The 15,667-nt window shown below is 38.2% G+C and overlaps 4 protein-coding genes across 7 annotated transcripts; 1 reads left to right on the forward strand and 3 right to left on the reverse strand.

The window, feature by feature from the left end:
• The first annotated feature begins 2,743 nt into the window (after positions 1-2,743).
• Positions 2,744-3,730, forward strand: LOC105968290 (uncharacterized). Its single transcript, XM_088812037.1, has 3 exons — positions 2,744-2,892; positions 2,976-3,311; positions 3,398-3,730. The coding sequence occupies exons 1-3, from the start codon at positions 2,823-2,825 to the stop codon at positions 3,544-3,546; spliced, it is 555 nt and encodes a 184-aa protein (XP_088668163.1). The 5' UTR covers positions 2,744-2,822; the 3' UTR covers positions 3,547-3,730.
• A 523-nt stretch (positions 3,731-4,253) lies between these two features.
• LOC105968870 (disease resistance protein RPM1) lies at positions 4,254-8,378 on the reverse strand. Of its 2 annotated transcripts, XM_012993556.2 has the most exons (3): positions 7,854-8,378; positions 5,705-7,355; positions 4,254-5,600 (listed from the first exon to the last, which is right to left on the reverse strand). In XM_012993556.2, exons 2-3 carry the CDS (start codon positions 7,234-7,236, stop codon positions 4,490-4,492), a joined length of 2,643 nt encoding a protein of 880 aa, XP_012849010.2. In that variant the 5' UTR covers positions 7,237-7,355; positions 7,854-8,378; the 3' UTR covers positions 4,254-4,489. The 2 variants fall into 2 exon arrangements, with proteins under 2 accessions (XP_012849010.2, XP_012849009.2); XM_012993555.2 differs by lacking the exon at positions 7,854-8,378 and having other exon boundaries at positions 5,705-7,484.
• On the reverse strand, positions 8,301-12,707 carry LOC105968289 (disease resistance protein RPM1). 3 transcript variants are annotated; one of them, XM_088812034.1, is made up of 3 exons: positions 12,087-12,707; positions 9,820-11,476; positions 8,301-9,712 (listed from the first exon to the last, which is right to left on the reverse strand). In XM_088812034.1, exons 2-3 carry the CDS (start codon positions 11,376-11,378, stop codon positions 8,596-8,598), a joined length of 2,676 nt encoding a protein of 891 aa, XP_088668160.1. In that variant the 5' UTR covers positions 11,379-11,476; positions 12,087-12,707; the 3' UTR covers positions 8,301-8,595. The 3 variants fall into 3 exon arrangements, with proteins under 3 accessions (XP_088668160.1, XP_088668161.1, XP_088668159.1); XM_088812035.1 differs by having other exon boundaries at positions 12,064-12,318; XM_088812033.1 differs by lacking the exon at positions 12,087-12,707 and having other exon boundaries at positions 9,820-11,932.
• Positions 12,708-12,925: 218 nt separating this feature from the next.
• On the reverse strand, positions 12,926-14,864 carry LOC105968497 (uncharacterized protein At4g26485). The gene is made up of 3 exons (XM_012993132.2): positions 14,443-14,864; positions 13,856-14,054; positions 12,926-13,775 (listed from the first exon to the last, which is right to left on the reverse strand). The coding sequence occupies exons 1-3, from the start codon at positions 14,792-14,794 to the stop codon at positions 13,175-13,177; spliced, it is 1,152 nt and encodes a 383-aa protein (XP_012848586.2). The 5' UTR covers positions 14,795-14,864; the 3' UTR covers positions 12,926-13,174.
• Between the last annotated feature and the right edge of the window lie 803 nt (positions 14,865-15,667).

A 15,667-nucleotide genomic window follows, 5' to 3' on the forward strand; every position in this document is an offset into this window, starting at 1 on the left:
GTAGGGGCACATTGACTTTGACTAACTTTCGGAGGAATTTTTGCTAATTATTTTAATATATGGACTTTTATAGCAATTAGAGGTTACACTGTGCTATAAATGATATAGTGCTGACAATCAACTGCGATTTGCGATTTGGTAGGCTACTTAATAATTTAGCACAAATTGTCCATAATTGTTAAATGTAAGATACCCTAATCCACAATTATGTACTATGTTAAAATTATATAGTATGATTATTATGCGCATATAAATTTCAGCACGGTATAAGTTGAAAATATATGGATGACACTGATTGAAATTGGATAGAAATAAAACGATGATCATCATATATTATATGAATGAATAATATTTTGATTGGTTGATGAGAAAATAAAAATAAGAAATAATTATTTGGCAAACTTGAAGGTTGTGCTTAGTCGAGCAGGAAAAGTGTCGCTGCTACGACAGCTGCTTCCTTCACCTCCTCTCTTGTTTTCATATCCGGGGTAATCACTGATGGAGAAAGCAGCCTTCTCAGTTAACACCAAACCGACTTCGCGTCCTAATTCCTCAATCCCCCACTCCGTAAACGGATAACTCGTTTTATGCGTCACGTGAATCTCACCTCTACGTGTCAGCATTTCACGTCCGTTTCTCAGGAAACCCCTTACCACCTCCTTGTGTAGCCTAATTCACATCCACAGAGAGAGATATATCAGATAGAGAGAGAGAGAGAGAGAGAGATCTAGAGAGAGAGAGAGAGAGAGTGCGCGTACGATATTTGGTAAGAGTCTTGTTCATTCCTGGTGAAACCTGCATGGGGATAATTGAAAACAATTCTATCGAATTTTAGATGCATCAAGGAAGGGTGTTGGCTCATGGTGGTTGCGTCTACACCATGGATCACCGTGCATCCCTTGTCATTAAGTAAACACACGTTGGCTGCCGCTGTCGGATACTTTCGCAACAACATCACTGTACGTATATATATATATATATATATCATGTCAATTATAATATAATTAATATTGTCGAAATATTGAATAATTAGAAAAAATGAAAAAAGGAAAAAAAAAATTAGTAAAATTAGTGTATATAGTAGTAAAACCTTGAGAGTCGAGAGAGGTTGCAACGATGTTGGATGCATTGCCGAAAGCTGTGGCCAAAGAGGCAGCGAAGGAGAAATCTCCTTCGCCGACTAGCAGCATCTGATGACGGCTGCTATAGTGCTTAATCCATTTTTCTTCCATTATATTATATTATATTATATTATATTATGGATTAATTCGTTACGCCTACATATACTGTTTAAGCATATATATGATATGATGTTAGTGTTACATTATATTACATGGTTTGATTTGTAGTAGGTTTTTATATATAGGGGAGGGAGAAGCCAAAGAATTGTGATTTGAAGAGTTGTACATCATGAATGCTTTAATTGATAGTTATAACTTATAACTAGCTTATAGGATATATTATTCATTTATTTATTATCATTTTCATATCATATCAAATAAATGTTTGCATGCATGCAACCTACTTATTACTGCTAATTCCAAAGAGTTCCTCACCTCTTCATCTGGTTTCTCTTTCTCCAATACAATAAATCTTATCATCATCATCATCATCATCATCATATATACACATATATATATATATATATTTGGTCTGTTCGTATAATTTACTTAAGTACTGATGTCTTCAAATATCTAATAAGCCAACTTTCCTTGCTTCTAAAGCGTAGCATAGCTACAGTTCACACATTCAGGCAAACTGCATTTGGATTGAAACAATCTTAGTTAGGTTTTAGATAAAGTAATTTAAAATAGAGTTCGTTATTATATATCATTTGACAGAGGATTAATAAAACAAAAAGAAAACGACTTTGAGAAATAAAACAACAGTAAACCATTGTAGTCTTGTCAATTTTACATCATTGCCTTGCCTGGGTACTAAAGAGAGCTTCTTTAATTGAAGTTTTTAAATGTCAACCGCCATTAATATAATTGATAAGGGTATAAATGTCATTTTCTTCTAAATGTAAATAATGAAAAACCCCTAAACTAAGGTCAATTTACAGAAACCCCCTCGTGTATTCGTAATTATCAGAAATCCCCTCAAGACACGTCCCCTTTAAAATTACGGGTGAAATTAGTACCTTTTAAAAAATATCAAATATTTTCGCAAGTGAGTAATAGGTTCAAATTTTGTTATAAAATAAATCAACAAAAAAAAAACAAAAATTCGGATATCGAAACTTTGTAAATTGGGATGGAAATAATTGTCCTAAAAAAAGTTATAATAGGTATCAACGAAATTAAAAAAAAAAACAATTCACTTCAAATATAATATACATAATTTGCAGAAAATTCACCATTGGTGCCCACTAACCAAACCATCAACCATTGATGTCGAAATCTGAAAGGAGTAGTCGAATTTTTCAAACTTTCAAAGCAATCTTATTGTACTTTTTTCAAAATTAATCTTAAGGGGGAAATTGTTAAAAAAAACAATCCTTAGGAAGTTTTGATAATTATAAATACATGAGAGATTGTTGGTAATTTGACCTTAGTTAAGGGAGTTATTTGTAATTTACCCCAGAAAAGAATCAGAATCGGAATCAAAATGTCGGTTCAAATAATTGGAAAGTTGAATAAAACGTGCATACATGCACACACGTCTTTACACTTGTTCTTCGGCATCAACTAGCATGCAACCAAACCCATATATAAACCCTACTCCCTCCATCATAATTTTCCAACAACACACATTTCATCTTTAATTTCATTTTTTTCTACTTTTACACCAAATAAAAAAAAAAACTAAATAATTCAGAAATGGCTTCTTCAATCAAGTTGACATTGGTTCTCTTCTTTGCATGTTCTCTCTTCCTCCAAGGAACCCTAGGTATATATATGCATTTTATTTTATGATATATATATATATATTCATGCTTATGTATATAATTATCATTGTGAATGTGTGTACAGCGGTCGGCGAGGTGGTATGCGAGAATCTGCCGGAGAATCTGTGCGCGTTCGCGATTGCATCCTCTGGGAAGAGGTGCGTGCTGGAGAACTACAAGAACGAAGAAGAGGGGAAGCTTGACTACACGTGTAAGTCATCCGAGGTGGTGGTCGAGAGGTTGTCCGGCTACATAGAGTCCGATCAGTGCATCAATGCTTGCGGCGTTGACCGTACATTCGTCGGGATATCGTCCGACGCATTCCTCACTCAGGAGTTCACCTCAAGCCTCTGCTCCCCCGATTGCTACCGTAACTGCCCCAACATTGTTGACCTTTACTTCAACCTCGCTGCCGGTGAAGGTAATTTCATTCTCTATTTCACTTTTTGATCTTATTTATAAAATTAAATATATGTGGTTTATATATATATGTAAATAATTGTGTAGGAGTGTATTTGCCGGCACTATGCGATAAACAGAAGTCCAGCCCGCACCGTGCCATGTTCGAGCTTTTGAGCAGCGCCGCCTCTTCGGTGGTGGATTACTCCATGGGGGCACCTGCACCTGCACCTGCACCAGCTCCCGGATATTTTTAATTTATTTATTTCATTTATTACCGATTGAGTTTTTTGAGCTCTCGTATTTGATTGTTAAATTACTCGAAAAAATGGGGCTCCCTGTACCTGCTCCTGCTCCTGATGATTTTTAATTTATTTTATTTATTATTACCTATATTGAATTTTTGAGCTCATATATATTTAATGAAATTATTACTCTAAATATGGAGTGCAAGGGTACTACTGTTGTTACTTAGTCACTAAACTTCGATTGTCAGCACAAAATATTGAAATTAAACTGTCATTTGAGAAGGCTAAAGCAGAAAATATACTTGAATCCACCAAAGCATCATTCAACATAAAATGTCATTAATTACATTCTATTGTATTAATTCCACGTACCATAGCTAGATAACTGTTCCAGGTTATTTCTATGCTACACCCGGTGAAGACTACAATACTGGGTGATTTTGTACCGTTGATCTACACACACCAATGTGGATGTGTGCGTTTGTGTGTATATGAATAGTAAAAATCTATTCGGTGTATTTCACCCGGCGTAGCATAGAATAGACCACAGTCCAACTGCTCAACAAAACAACAGAAACAGTAAAAATGGGTTCATTTGTTCAATCAAAAGGCCAAAATTCGGTAACTGCATCTTTTGAGCTAATTAATACCTAGTTGATATCGGCCATCTAAGATGTATAACATACATTACAAGTGTATATGCTAAGACAAACAAATGGCCGAAGAAACAGCTCAATCTTATAAAATATTTATTTTCTCACAGTACAGGAAACACACAAATTTAATTATTTATCACTGTACAACTATAACCATAGACAAGCTGCACATATTACACAGATTTTGAACTTTATGTTCATATTCTTATTATCGACACACAAATAGAGGTAAAAAGTACTGAAATCGATTATGCTCACCAAAAACGTGTTCTTGAAACGGGTAAAGCAGCTTTTACTCAATGCGAGAAAGAATCAGAGAGATTCTCAAACGACCAGGACTGAGGTTTGAGAGTGAAAGAATGAATCACGGGAATGTGGGTAACCATCGCACGATCTTCACCTTTCTTTCTGAGTCGAGCTATGAACTCTGGTGCCATGTCATACAGAGTCAGCTCCTCAACTTTGGCAAGATTGTTCATTCCCAATGGAAAAATCATCACTCGTGGGCACCTGCGAAGAGATATCTGTTTCACATCAGGCATAGCTCCATTTTGTATCACAACCGTGTGAAGTTCCGCAAAATCTTCAATCAGTAAAATCTTGAGGTTCTTGAAAGACGAAGCTTCAAATACCAACTCTCCCCCGATAAAACAGTCAACCAGCTGAAGCTCCATCAGGTTTGGAAGTCGCTGAAGAGCTTGAAGTGGGCTGTTACTCATCTTAGACCACTTGAGACCAATCTTGAGAAGATTATTCAGAGATGAAATCCAGGTGGGAAGTTGTTCTAGGCGCCCTTTCAAGTATAGACGCTCGAGTTTCAAAGGACGATTTCTCAACTCTCCCAATTCAAGAAAATCTTCCTTTGTGTGTGAGCATAAATTCAGAGTTCTAAGATGCGGCATCTGTTCAACAGATGCAGACAACTCTTTCCCATGTCCCTTTTCGAGCCCCGTAAGTCCTAGCTTCCTAAGTTTTGACAAATTTTTCAGTTCTTGTAGTATTCTAACCTTTTCTCCCACCTTTATCATAGACAACTTTTGTAAGTTCGTCAGGTTGCCGATCCCCTCGGATATCGTAACACCATGAACTGAGTCAAAAACTACATAATTTGCCACATTGTATTTGTAGGCAAAGAGGTGACGAAGATTGTGCAAATGCAATATCTCTTTAGGTAGCTCTTTCACATCAGTTTGTTTTAGGTCCAAGGTTTCAAGGTAAGAAAGCTTCTTTATGGAAGTTGGGATCATATTTATCTTAGTACCTCTGAAATTAAGATGCCTTAAAAGGGTGAGACGGGTGACGTCCTTGGGAAACTTCGTGATAGGTGCACCTTGGAAGTCTAAGACTCTTGCCAACTTGAGCTCGCATAAAATTTTCTTGAAATCAGTGGGAGATATCTTAAGCAACCTGGGATAAAAAAGACATGGAGCATACATGTTAGAAACTGAAGATAACCAAAAAAAAAGAAGAAAAAAATATCAAGGGAGATGCTATAATATTAACCCACACACCTCAATAAAAACATTGAGCGAACGCCACTAAGGAAACTCTTTCCAGACAAACCGGTGCAATCACTGTGGACAGATAGACGGCGAATCTTCTGGTTCTGACTCGTACTTTCTCGAGGGAAAATAGATGCAAAATTCTCATACTTGCACTTGTTTGTGATAAAGGTGAGGACAAGGTTCAGAACTCGACAATTTCTAGGCTTCCCATCAAAATCATAGTTGGAAACATGAACCAAATTCCTCTGAATCAGTTCATCAAAATAATCCTCTGCAACCTCCTCGGCTGTCAGGCAATCTGTTCCCACAGCGAACTGCTCAGCCACCCAGAGACGAATAAGTCTTCCACGGTCGACAGAGTAATCCTCGGGGAAAATACTAAAGTACAAGAAACAGCTCTTCAGATTGGTGGAGAGGTCCATATAGCCAGGCAACAGAGCATTGCTTATGACTGACAAATTGGAATCTTCCGTAATTTCACATCCAAGGCTATTATGAAACTTTTCCCACTCATTGGGAAGTCTTGGTTTATGCGCGAGAGCACTTCCCACTGCCACAATAGCAAGGGGAAGTCCTTCACATCTCTTCACGATTCTTTCCGAACAGCCCTTCAACTCAGGAGGGCATTGCCCGTCAATGTCTTGGAAGGCCTTTCTGTAGAAGAGGGTCAGTGCATGTAGCCATCCTAAACAATTTAAGATATGTGCATGAGTGCTCGATGATGCACATACAGAGGCAACATCTGACGACCTGGTTGTGACAATTATTCTGCTGCTACGTGAGGAATTGGGAAATCCTTCCTTAATGACATCCCAATCATTTTGATTCCAAATATCGTCAAGAACAACAATAAATCTCTTTCTAGTGAGGTACTTAAGAAGCTTTGTCTGTGTATTTGTACCGTCATCAAATGGATACTTCCTTGAACCACAGAATTGGTTAAGCAAATCGATAAAGAGTTCCTCAGCTTTCAAGTGCGGAGAGACATGAACCCAAGCATGGCAATCAAATCGCCCCGTAATTACTTGTTTCTTGAAAACGTTGTTCACAAACGCCGTCTTCCCAGAGCCACCTGGACCAACAACGGCTAGCGTGACTAGCCTCTTTTGTCCGTCTAACAACTGATGAGTGAATATCTCTTTCTCCTTTTCATAGCCAACAATTTCATCATCAAGGAGAGGAGGACTCACCGGGTGGGGGCGGACCCTGTTTGTAGAACTTGAAGATGGTCTCGGACGGGACAATGCGGTAGACAAAAATGCATGCTGTGATCCCATGTCATCTATACTCATCTTGATTCTTGCTATCTTCTCGGAGATCCCACGGAGTGGAAATACATGGTAGAGATTGTGGCTGAAGCTGTGAAGCTTGCGACTGATTCTGTGGTTGTGGAATTTATACGATTGCGAGTGAATGATAAACTCCTCAAGAACATCTTCGATATCATAAGCAATATCACGCACTTGGTCCACCACCTGATCTAATAAAAGCCTCCTGTCATCGTCATTGCCAGAATGTTCTTCTATGAAAACCTTCATTGGAGCGAGCCAACCTTTTAAGCCTGTTATTCCATCCTTCACATCTTCTTTGGAATTGAATTTGCTGAGTAATGGTATAACTATATCGAGCAAAACTAGTGCTCCAGTAACAGCAAGTTCTGCCATTTTTTCGTTTTCTTTTGTTAGTGCAAGTATAGAGAGAATACGAAGGACAGAAAATTTGGGGAAAAATGATCACTGCAAAAATGGAAGCAATACATACGAAACTTCAAACAATCATACGCTGATTCGATCCGTATTTGGTAAAAAAGTCTCCGATGAGACACAAAGCAAGTTGAGTTGCCCCCCACTTGGATTATCAAATTATTAACTTATTTGTGGAAACATGCGCAAACATGATATACAGATTACAGAACCAGTCGCTTCGCAATGAAATTGCTGGCAACTATACCAACAGCTATTATTTAATTCAACTTGGGATAAATATAACCCCAAACGGCTACTGTCTACAGATACACAGCTACAGATACGTTGAATTCACCCACACCGAGTTCAATGAATTTGCTATTATATCGTTTAACAGAGAATGAATCAAAATTAAGCTTACAGGAAAACTGAATCCTAAAAAAAACGAGTCGTCAAATAGTCAATTGTACCTGGTGATAAAAGAATCTTCCAGCAAGTTGCCCATTAATTGATAATGATTTTTGACAGGTAGATATCGATCCCGCCAGGGTTTGACGATGAAATTTGCAGATTTCCGACAGCTATCAACGTCTCGGAAATCGCCTAAAGTTGAATTTTCCATCTCCAGAAATCCTTCTTTTTTTCCGGTGCAGCTCCGGGAGATTATAACCGCCGGTGTTGATTATCGTAAAAACTGGTGAATACAGAGTATATAATTCGGCAAAATTAATTACTGAAATAATATATGAAAATTCGAGTTTAATCAGGTAATTAAGAAATTGCAGCTTATTTGTGCAAAATACCTAAAATTTCAGTTTATGAAATTAGATAAAAATAATAAGAATATAAATGTTCAATTTAATTTTTAATAACTTAAAAACGTGCTTTAAGACCAAAAAAATGTCGGTACGGTGTCGTTTGGAGAATTATAACTTTTATAAATAATTATTTGAAGATAAAACAAAGAAAAAATACATTTACAATATACGTCACACAAAAAAAAGTTATAATAATCTATATATACAACAGAAAGAAGGTAAAAGATATTATTATTTTTGAACTTCACATAGTAGTGTCACATATTACATATTATTTTTGAACTTCACGCAGATATTTTTTTATCATCGAAAATCGAAACACAAATACAGGACGAAACTGAAATTGCTCACGCTCACCAAACCGTGTTCTTGAAACGGGTAAAGCAGCTTCGATTCAGTGCGAGGAAGAATCGGAAAGATTCTCAAACAACCAAGGGTGCTGATGTCCGGAGGTGAAAGAATGAATCAAGGGAATGCGTGAAACCATCGCACGATCTTCGCCGTTCATTCTAAGTCGAGCTATGAACTCCTGCGCCATGTCTCGCAGAATCAGCTCCTCAACCGTGGCAAGATTATTCATTCCTAGTGGAGAAATCGTCACCCTTGGGCACTTATGAAGAGATATCTGTTTCAAGTCAGGCATAGCTCCATTTCGTATCACAATCGTGTGAAGTTCCGCGAAATCTTCAATCAGTAAAATCTTCAGCTTCTTGAAAGACGAAGCTTCGAATATCAACTCTCCACCGATATAACAGTCCACCAGCTCAAGCTCCATCAGGTTTGGAAGCCGTTGAAGAGATTGAAGTGGGCTGTATTGCATTTTAGACCACTTGAGACCAATCCTCAGAAGATTATCGAGCGATGGAATCCAAGTCGGGAGTTGATTTAGGCGCCCTTTCAAGTACAGGCGCTGAAGTTTCAAAGGCGGATATCTCATCTCTCCCAACTCAAGAAACTCTTCTTCAGTGTCTGAGCATAAATCAAGAGTTGTAAGAAGGGGCATATGTTCAATAGAAGCAGACAACTCATTCCCATATCCTCTTCTGATCCCCGTAAGTCCTAGTTTCCTAAGTTTCGTCAGTAATTTCAGCTCTTCTAGGATTTTAACCTTTTTGCCTACTTTTACAAGAGACAGAGCCTGTAATTCTGTTAACTTTCGGATCCCTTTATGTATCTTAACACCTTGCACTGAGTCGAAAACTACATAGCTCTCCACGTTGTGTTTGTAGGCCAAGAGGTGACGGAGATTGTGCAAATGGCATATTTCTTTTGGCAGCTCTTTGACATCGGTTTGTTTTAGGTCCAATGTTTCGAGGTAAGAAAGCTTTTCTATGGAACTTGGGATTGACTTAATTTTAGTACCTCTGAAATTAAGATGCCTCAGAAGGGTGAGATGGGTGGTAATGTCCTTGGGAAACTTTGTGATAGGTGCACCTTGGAAGTCTAAGACTCTCGTCAACTTGAGCTCGCGTAAAACTTTCTCGATATTAGATGTGGATGTCGCAATCAAACTGAAAAAAAAAAAAAAAAAAAAAGGAAAATGAAATGGAGATATATGTTAGATGACAAAAAAAAAAGTGTTCCAAATATCAATGGAGATGCTAATTGAATAACACACCTCAATAAAAACATCGAACGGACGCCACTTAAGTCAATGTTCCGAGGCAAATGTGTGCAGTCATTGCGAACAGATAGACGCCGAATCCTCTGGTTCCGACTCGTATTTTCTGTAGGGAAAATCGATGCGAAATTTTCATACTTGCACTTGTGGGTGACAAAGTTGAGGACAGGGTTCAGAACTCTACAATTTCTAGGCTTCCCATCGAAATCATAGTTGGAAACATGAACCAAGTTCCTCTGAATCAGTTCATCGAGATAACCCTCTGCAACTTCTTCAGCTGTTTGGCAATCTATTCCCACCGCGAACTGCTCAGCAACCCAGAGACGAATAAGTCTTCCACGTTCAACAGAGTAATCCTCGGGGAAAATACTAAAGTACAAGAAACAACTCTTCAGATTAGTGGAGAGGTCCATATAGCCAAGCAACAGAGCATTGCTGATGGCAGACAAATTGGGATCGCTCGCGATTTCACTTCCAAGACTGTCATGAAACTTCTCCCACACACTGGGAAGTTTTCGTTTAAGCGCGAGAGCACCGCCCACTGCCACAATAGCAAGGGGAAGTCCTTCGCATCTCTTGACGATTCTTTCCGAACAGCCCTTCAACTCAGGAGGGCACTGCCCGTCGTTGTCTGGGAATGCCTTTCTGTAGAAGAGGGTCAATGCTTGTAGCCATTCTAAACAGTTTAAGATATGTACATGACGGATTGATGATGCACATACAGAGGCAACATTTGACGACCTGGTCGTGACAATTATTCTGCTGCCACGGATGGCATTGGGGAATCCGCCCTTAATGACATCCCAATCGTTTTGGCTCCAAATATCGTCAAGAACAACGATAAATCTCTTTCCAGTGAGGTACTCATGTAGCTTTGTTTGTGTATTTGTACCGTCATCAATTGGATATGGTTCCTTTCTCGAATAACAGAACTGCTTTAGCATATTGACAAAGAGTTCCTCAGGTTCAAAGTGCTGAGAGACATGAACCCAAGCGTGACAGTCGAATCGACCCATAATTCCTCGTTTGCAGAAAATATTTTTCACAAACGCCGTCTTCCCCGAGCCAGCAGGACCAGCAACAGCTAGCGCGACTAGCCTCTTTTCTCCATCTACCAACTGATCGGTGAATTTCTTCTTCTCCTTTACATAGCCAACGATTTCATCATCAAGGAGAAGAGGACTCACCGGGGGGTGGGGGCGGACCCTGTTTGTAGAACTTGAAGATGGTCCTAGACTGGACAATCCGGTAGACAAAAACGCATGCTGTGATCCCATATCATCTATACTCGTCTTGATTCTTGCTATCTTTTCGGAGATCCCACGAATAGGGAATCCGTGATAGACAGTGTGGGCTACGGTGTGAATCTGGCGAATGAATTGGCGATTGTGGAACGTATATGGCGGTGAGTGAAGGACAAACTCGTCAAGAACATCTTCGATATCATAAGCAATGTCCCGCACTTGTTCCACCTTACTTTCGAGCCACTTGCCCCTTTCAAGGCCGGAACTCTGGTCTTCCATGTACCCCTTCATTGAATCGAGCCACCTCTTCATGCTTGTTATCCCATCCTCCACATCTTCTTGGAGACTGAGATTGCTGAGTATTGGTTTAATGATCTCGATCAAAAGCAGTGCTCCAGAAACAGCAACTTCTGCCATTTTCGTTTTTGTTAGTATGCGAGGTGCTGACAATTAGAGCAAATTTACAAAATAGAAAGTGCAGAAATCTGGAGGAAAATATTCTACATATAAAATGGGAGTAACATGACACTTTCAATCATATGCTGACGATCTAATCGGAGCAAGTTGAATCGTCAAATTTATTAACTTATTAGTCGAAAACGACAGGGCAGATTACAGAACTCGGTTGGTTTCGAAGGAAATTACTGGAAACTATACATCAGCTATTTTTCAATTCACAGTTGGAAAAATATAATACCAAATGGCTACTGTTACATAGCTACATGCATTGAAGGATTTGAGGATACAAAGTAATTTAAAATGACTTGTGAAATTTCAAAGATTAAACAACAGCTCAAAAACCTAATTGAAAACGAGAGATAACAATTTGAAATTCATGGTACAGAAATTAATGAATTCATCAATGCGGAATTGATAATTAACAATTGATAATTGATAGTCAAAACGAAGCTAACAGGAAAACCGAAACCCTAAAAAGTTTTCGTCGTCGTCATGTGAAAGCGGACAAAAAACAACTTTGAGAAATAAAACAAAAAACCATCGTCGTCTTGTCAATTTTACCTGCTTTAATATTGGGGTTTTAAACTCCACCATACAAGTTGACCATTGATTGTGATTTTGGACAAGTAGACGCCGATCGGGACATAAGTTGACGATAAAACGCGCAGATTCCCGACATCTATCGACATCAGGGAAACCGCCTAATGTTGAATTTTCCATCTCCGAAATCCTTCTCCGGTGTAGGTCAGTGGGAGAAGCCGCCGATGTTGATTATCGTAGAACCCGTTGAACTACGACGGTGGTGATTGATGCTGCCTTCAAATATTTACAGGTTCACACCAACAGTGTGTGTAAATTGTAATTAAAATGAAAATAATAAAAATTCAATATGGTTCTCAATTAATTACAATTACAAAAATGCTTCGAGACCAGAAAAACATCGTTACAAAGTTGCTTAGAGATCATAGCTTAAAATAATTTAAACATTAAAAAAATTAAAAAAATAGGGTAAATTATATATTGAACTGAAAAAGGTTATAACTCTTGGACAATTGAACAAAACGCTGGAATCTGGATAGTGTACTGATTAGGGCCGCTAAACTAACTGAGTCCACTCGTGAGCTAACTTGAAAAACGCCCGAATTCAAGTTTTTCAAGCTCGAGTTTTTTTTAGTTGTTCGTGAACTCACGAGCCGCCTCGCGTACCTTCCTTTTATTTATTCTTTTTATATATTATTTTATATTTAAATTATATATTATACTATAATATGTTATAATAATAATATTAAAAATACATATGAAAATTAAAAAATATATAACCATTGTTCATTATTTATTTTTTAATTGTAATATAAATATTTTATAATAATAAAGAATTAATTAAAAGGAAAAAACCAAAATGAGCTTGGGGCCCGAGCTCGAGCTTGTCAAAATCGGGCCAAAAAGAAATTCTCGATAAGCTCGACAAAATAGACTCGACCTCGAGCTCGAGCATGCCAAAACAGCCGATCTCGGCTTGTTCACACTCCTAGTATTGATACACCCCCAACTCATAAGAGCAACATTTACAAGACACCCTTGCTACCATCATTCATTTACAAAATTACAAGGGTTCCTCAAAATACGAAGGATCAAACATACATAAACAATCACCATTGTTTCTGACCAAGAACCAATCTCATGTTCCTCAGTCTCTGAGATCTCAAAATACTCAAATGGTGAAGTTCGTACAAAACCCCAATATAACCGCTCGGTTCTCTCCCAAACCCCCCTCCCATGTACCTTTCATAACCAACTCTCAACGCCTCGCAAACAGAGTGACGTACATCACAATCATCGCTCCCAAAAGTTGCCTCCACGTGATTAAGATAATCACCGAATATTCTCATGCACTCGTCCGCATTATTGTCCACGTGTGGCGGCTGCGGTGCCGTCATCATCATTCCGTACGACGTGGAGGCGGGGCCCACTTGGACGACCATCGGTTTGAATATAAAAGTTCTGCACTCCCCGAGCGGAAATGGCTCGTCGGATCTGGAACCCGAGCCTCGTTTGTTTTCGTAGCCTGGATAGTCTTTGATCTTGAAATTGTCTAACCCAACGAGAACTAACGAACACTCTAATGCTAGCTCCTCGATTCGCCAGGTGTCGAATGGAGCTGTGATCTTGTGGTTGATGTGAATTTCACCGTCCGGCCACAGCATTGTTTTTGCGTTCCACAAGAACCCTCGTACTAGATTCCTATGCATCCTGTACTTTTACGACACAATAACAGATCGATGTACACTTTTTTCTTCAATTGTATGTATAATAACAGAACAGAGGCTTACGTAATAAGATCGGGATTACTTTCACCACCGAAAAAGCCGGCATGGGGGAAATTGTAAATAACGCGGTGAAATTTCCTCCATTGAAGAGCAGGGTGAGTGTTCATCGTGGTTGCATCCACTCCATGTAAAAGGGATGCCCCTAGGTATTCCAAAACCCCCAAATTCACTTTCACATTCTTGTATTTCACCACCAATTCATCTGAAAGCAAAATAATTCATCGCTACACTTAATTACACGTCGAACACGAAAAATAGAGGACGGAACAAATACGACATCATCGAGGAAAATTTAATCACGAAATTACGACAATTGTATTTGGTTAAACTATAAGAAAGGAAACAATTGATGAAGCAGTAAACTCAAAACAGCAATAAAAACAAGGGTTTTTGTTTTCCCTTTAACTAAAACCATAAGACATTTTTTTACAATCAAAAATCAAAATTCAAAATCACACATTCATCATTCTCAAACTGTTATCCCCAAAACAGTACACCAACCCCCACCCCCAAAAATAAATAGGCAAAAAACTCATATTAAATTACAGACCGGAAAAATGAAATTGAGAGTAGAATATGAAGGAATATACCATAAGAGTCGAGAGAAGTGGCAAAAATGTTGGCGGCGGAACCAAAAGCCAAAGACAAACACCATGAAAAGGAGAAATCTCCTTCGCCAACTAAAAGTATACTGTGGCGAGATGAATAGTGCTTTATCCATTTCTCTTCTCTCATTCCTTCCATCAACATCGATTGATGCTGATGATGATGATGATTTTGATGATGATGTTGTTGATGATGATGGCTCATGGCTATGGGGGGTTTCTTCTCCTTTGAAAAAGTTGCTGCTTTTTTTGATTTATCAGTCTTCTCTTTTTCTACAGCGAAATCATTTGAAAAAAATATTAAAAAGATCCGTTTGTTTCTTCTTCCTTTATTCATGGACTTTAGTGCAAATGACCGATTTACCCTTGGTGGATTACGTGGTTGAGTGGCTTCTCCCCGGGAATATGGAGGGTCACTTTGGGAACTGTGTTCGCATTGGCTTATTGGGAAAGTTTTTTGCATTGGTACACTTGCTTCAACCTTTTACAATGAAGTTTTATTTTTCACATTTTTTACAATGTTTTTTAACAACGATTTTGTACAACAATTGATTAATTAATATTGGCAAAGAAATAATTTTGTTCATTTTTTTTAGCATACAAAACCTAAATGATGATTTTTTTTTTGGATAATTTGATATAATAATAAAATAACGGGAGGTGTTTGCGTATGGCTTATGAGATCCTACACCTGGTAAAATATATCGTGTAGATTTAAACCGTAGATAACATAAATAAGTGTCCACTAAACATAAATACACGCTGGTGTGCCGTATGTGCGTTATTATGTATAAATCAATGGTGTATAATATATGTTTCGAAGCAATCAGCAAAAATATAGATCAAGATAATATTCGGTGGCTTATGAATATATTTTTTTTTACCTTATATTATATATCAAGAATATATTGCGGCAATTACCGATGATTGTCGACAGTCAACCACTAGCGGAGGATCATCGACCGGCACTTCACTGCCGGAGCTCAGGCTGCAGAGAACAATTGATGAAACTGAAGAGAGAGAGAGAGAGAGAGAGAGAGAGAGAGAGAGAGAGAGTGTTACAAATAGTTGGTGAAAATGTTTCTTTGATAGTTGCTAGTTTTTGGTTGAGGACAAGCAAAAGTTTAAGTTTGGGGGTGTGTTGAGTGTGTATTTTACACTCAATGTATACTTTCTTACGCGGATTTTTGTATACTTTTATTGATTTAAT

This window comes from Erythranthe guttata, chromosome 13 (genome assembly GCF_056151865.1).
Source record: "Erythranthe guttata isolate IM_541 chromosome 13, IM_541, whole genome shotgun sequence".
In the NCBI taxonomy this organism is placed as follows: Eukaryota; Viridiplantae; Streptophyta; class Magnoliopsida; order Lamiales; family Phrymaceae; genus Erythranthe; species Erythranthe guttata.

What these genes read in the sequence shown, in the direction of transcription:
- LOC105968290 (XM_088812037.1), top strand. Translation starts at nt 2,823, where the DNA reads ATGGCTTCTTCAATCAAGTTGACATTGGTTCTCTTCTTTGCATGTTCT. An exon ending in CTTCCTCCAAGGAACCCTAG is followed by an intron (nt 2,893 to 2,975) that starts GTATATATATGC and finishes ATGTGTGTACAG; the next exon opens with CGGTCGGCGAGGTGGTATGC. An exon ending in CAACCTCGCTGCCGGTGAAG is followed by an intron (nt 3,312 to 3,397) that starts GTAATTTCATTC and finishes ATAATTGTGTAG; the next exon opens with GAGTGTATTTGCCGGCACTA.
- LOC105968870 (XM_012993555.2), bottom strand. Translation starts at nt 7,362, where the DNA reads ATGGCAGAACTTGCTGTTACTGGAGCACTAGTTTTGCTCGATATAGTT. An exon ending in CGCTCAATGTTTTTATTGAG is followed by an intron (nt 5,601 to 5,704) that starts GTGTGTGGGTTA and finishes TTTTTATCCCAG; the next exon opens with GTTGCTTAAGATATCTCCCA.
- LOC105968289 (XM_088812033.1), bottom strand. Translation starts at nt 11,483, where the DNA reads ATGGCAGAAGTTGCTGTTTCTGGAGCACTGCTTTTGATCGAGATCATT. An exon ending in CGTTCGATGTTTTTATTGAG is followed by an intron (nt 9,713 to 9,819) that starts GTGTGTTATTCA and finishes TTTTTTTTTCAG; the next exon opens with TTTGATTGCGACATCCACAT.
- LOC105968497 (XM_012993132.2), bottom strand. Translation starts at nt 14,794, where the DNA reads ATGAATAAAGGAAGAAGAAACAAACGGATCTTTTTAATATTTTTTTCA. An exon ending in CACTTCTCTCGACTCTTATG is followed by an intron (nt 14,055 to 14,442) that starts GTATATTCCTTC and finishes TTTTGCTTTCAG; the next exon opens with ATGAATTGGTGGTGAAATAC. An exon ending in AGTAATCCCGATCTTATTAC is followed by an intron (nt 13,776 to 13,855) that starts GTAAGCCTCTGT and finishes GTAAAAGTACAG; the next exon opens with GATGCATAGGAATCTAGTAC.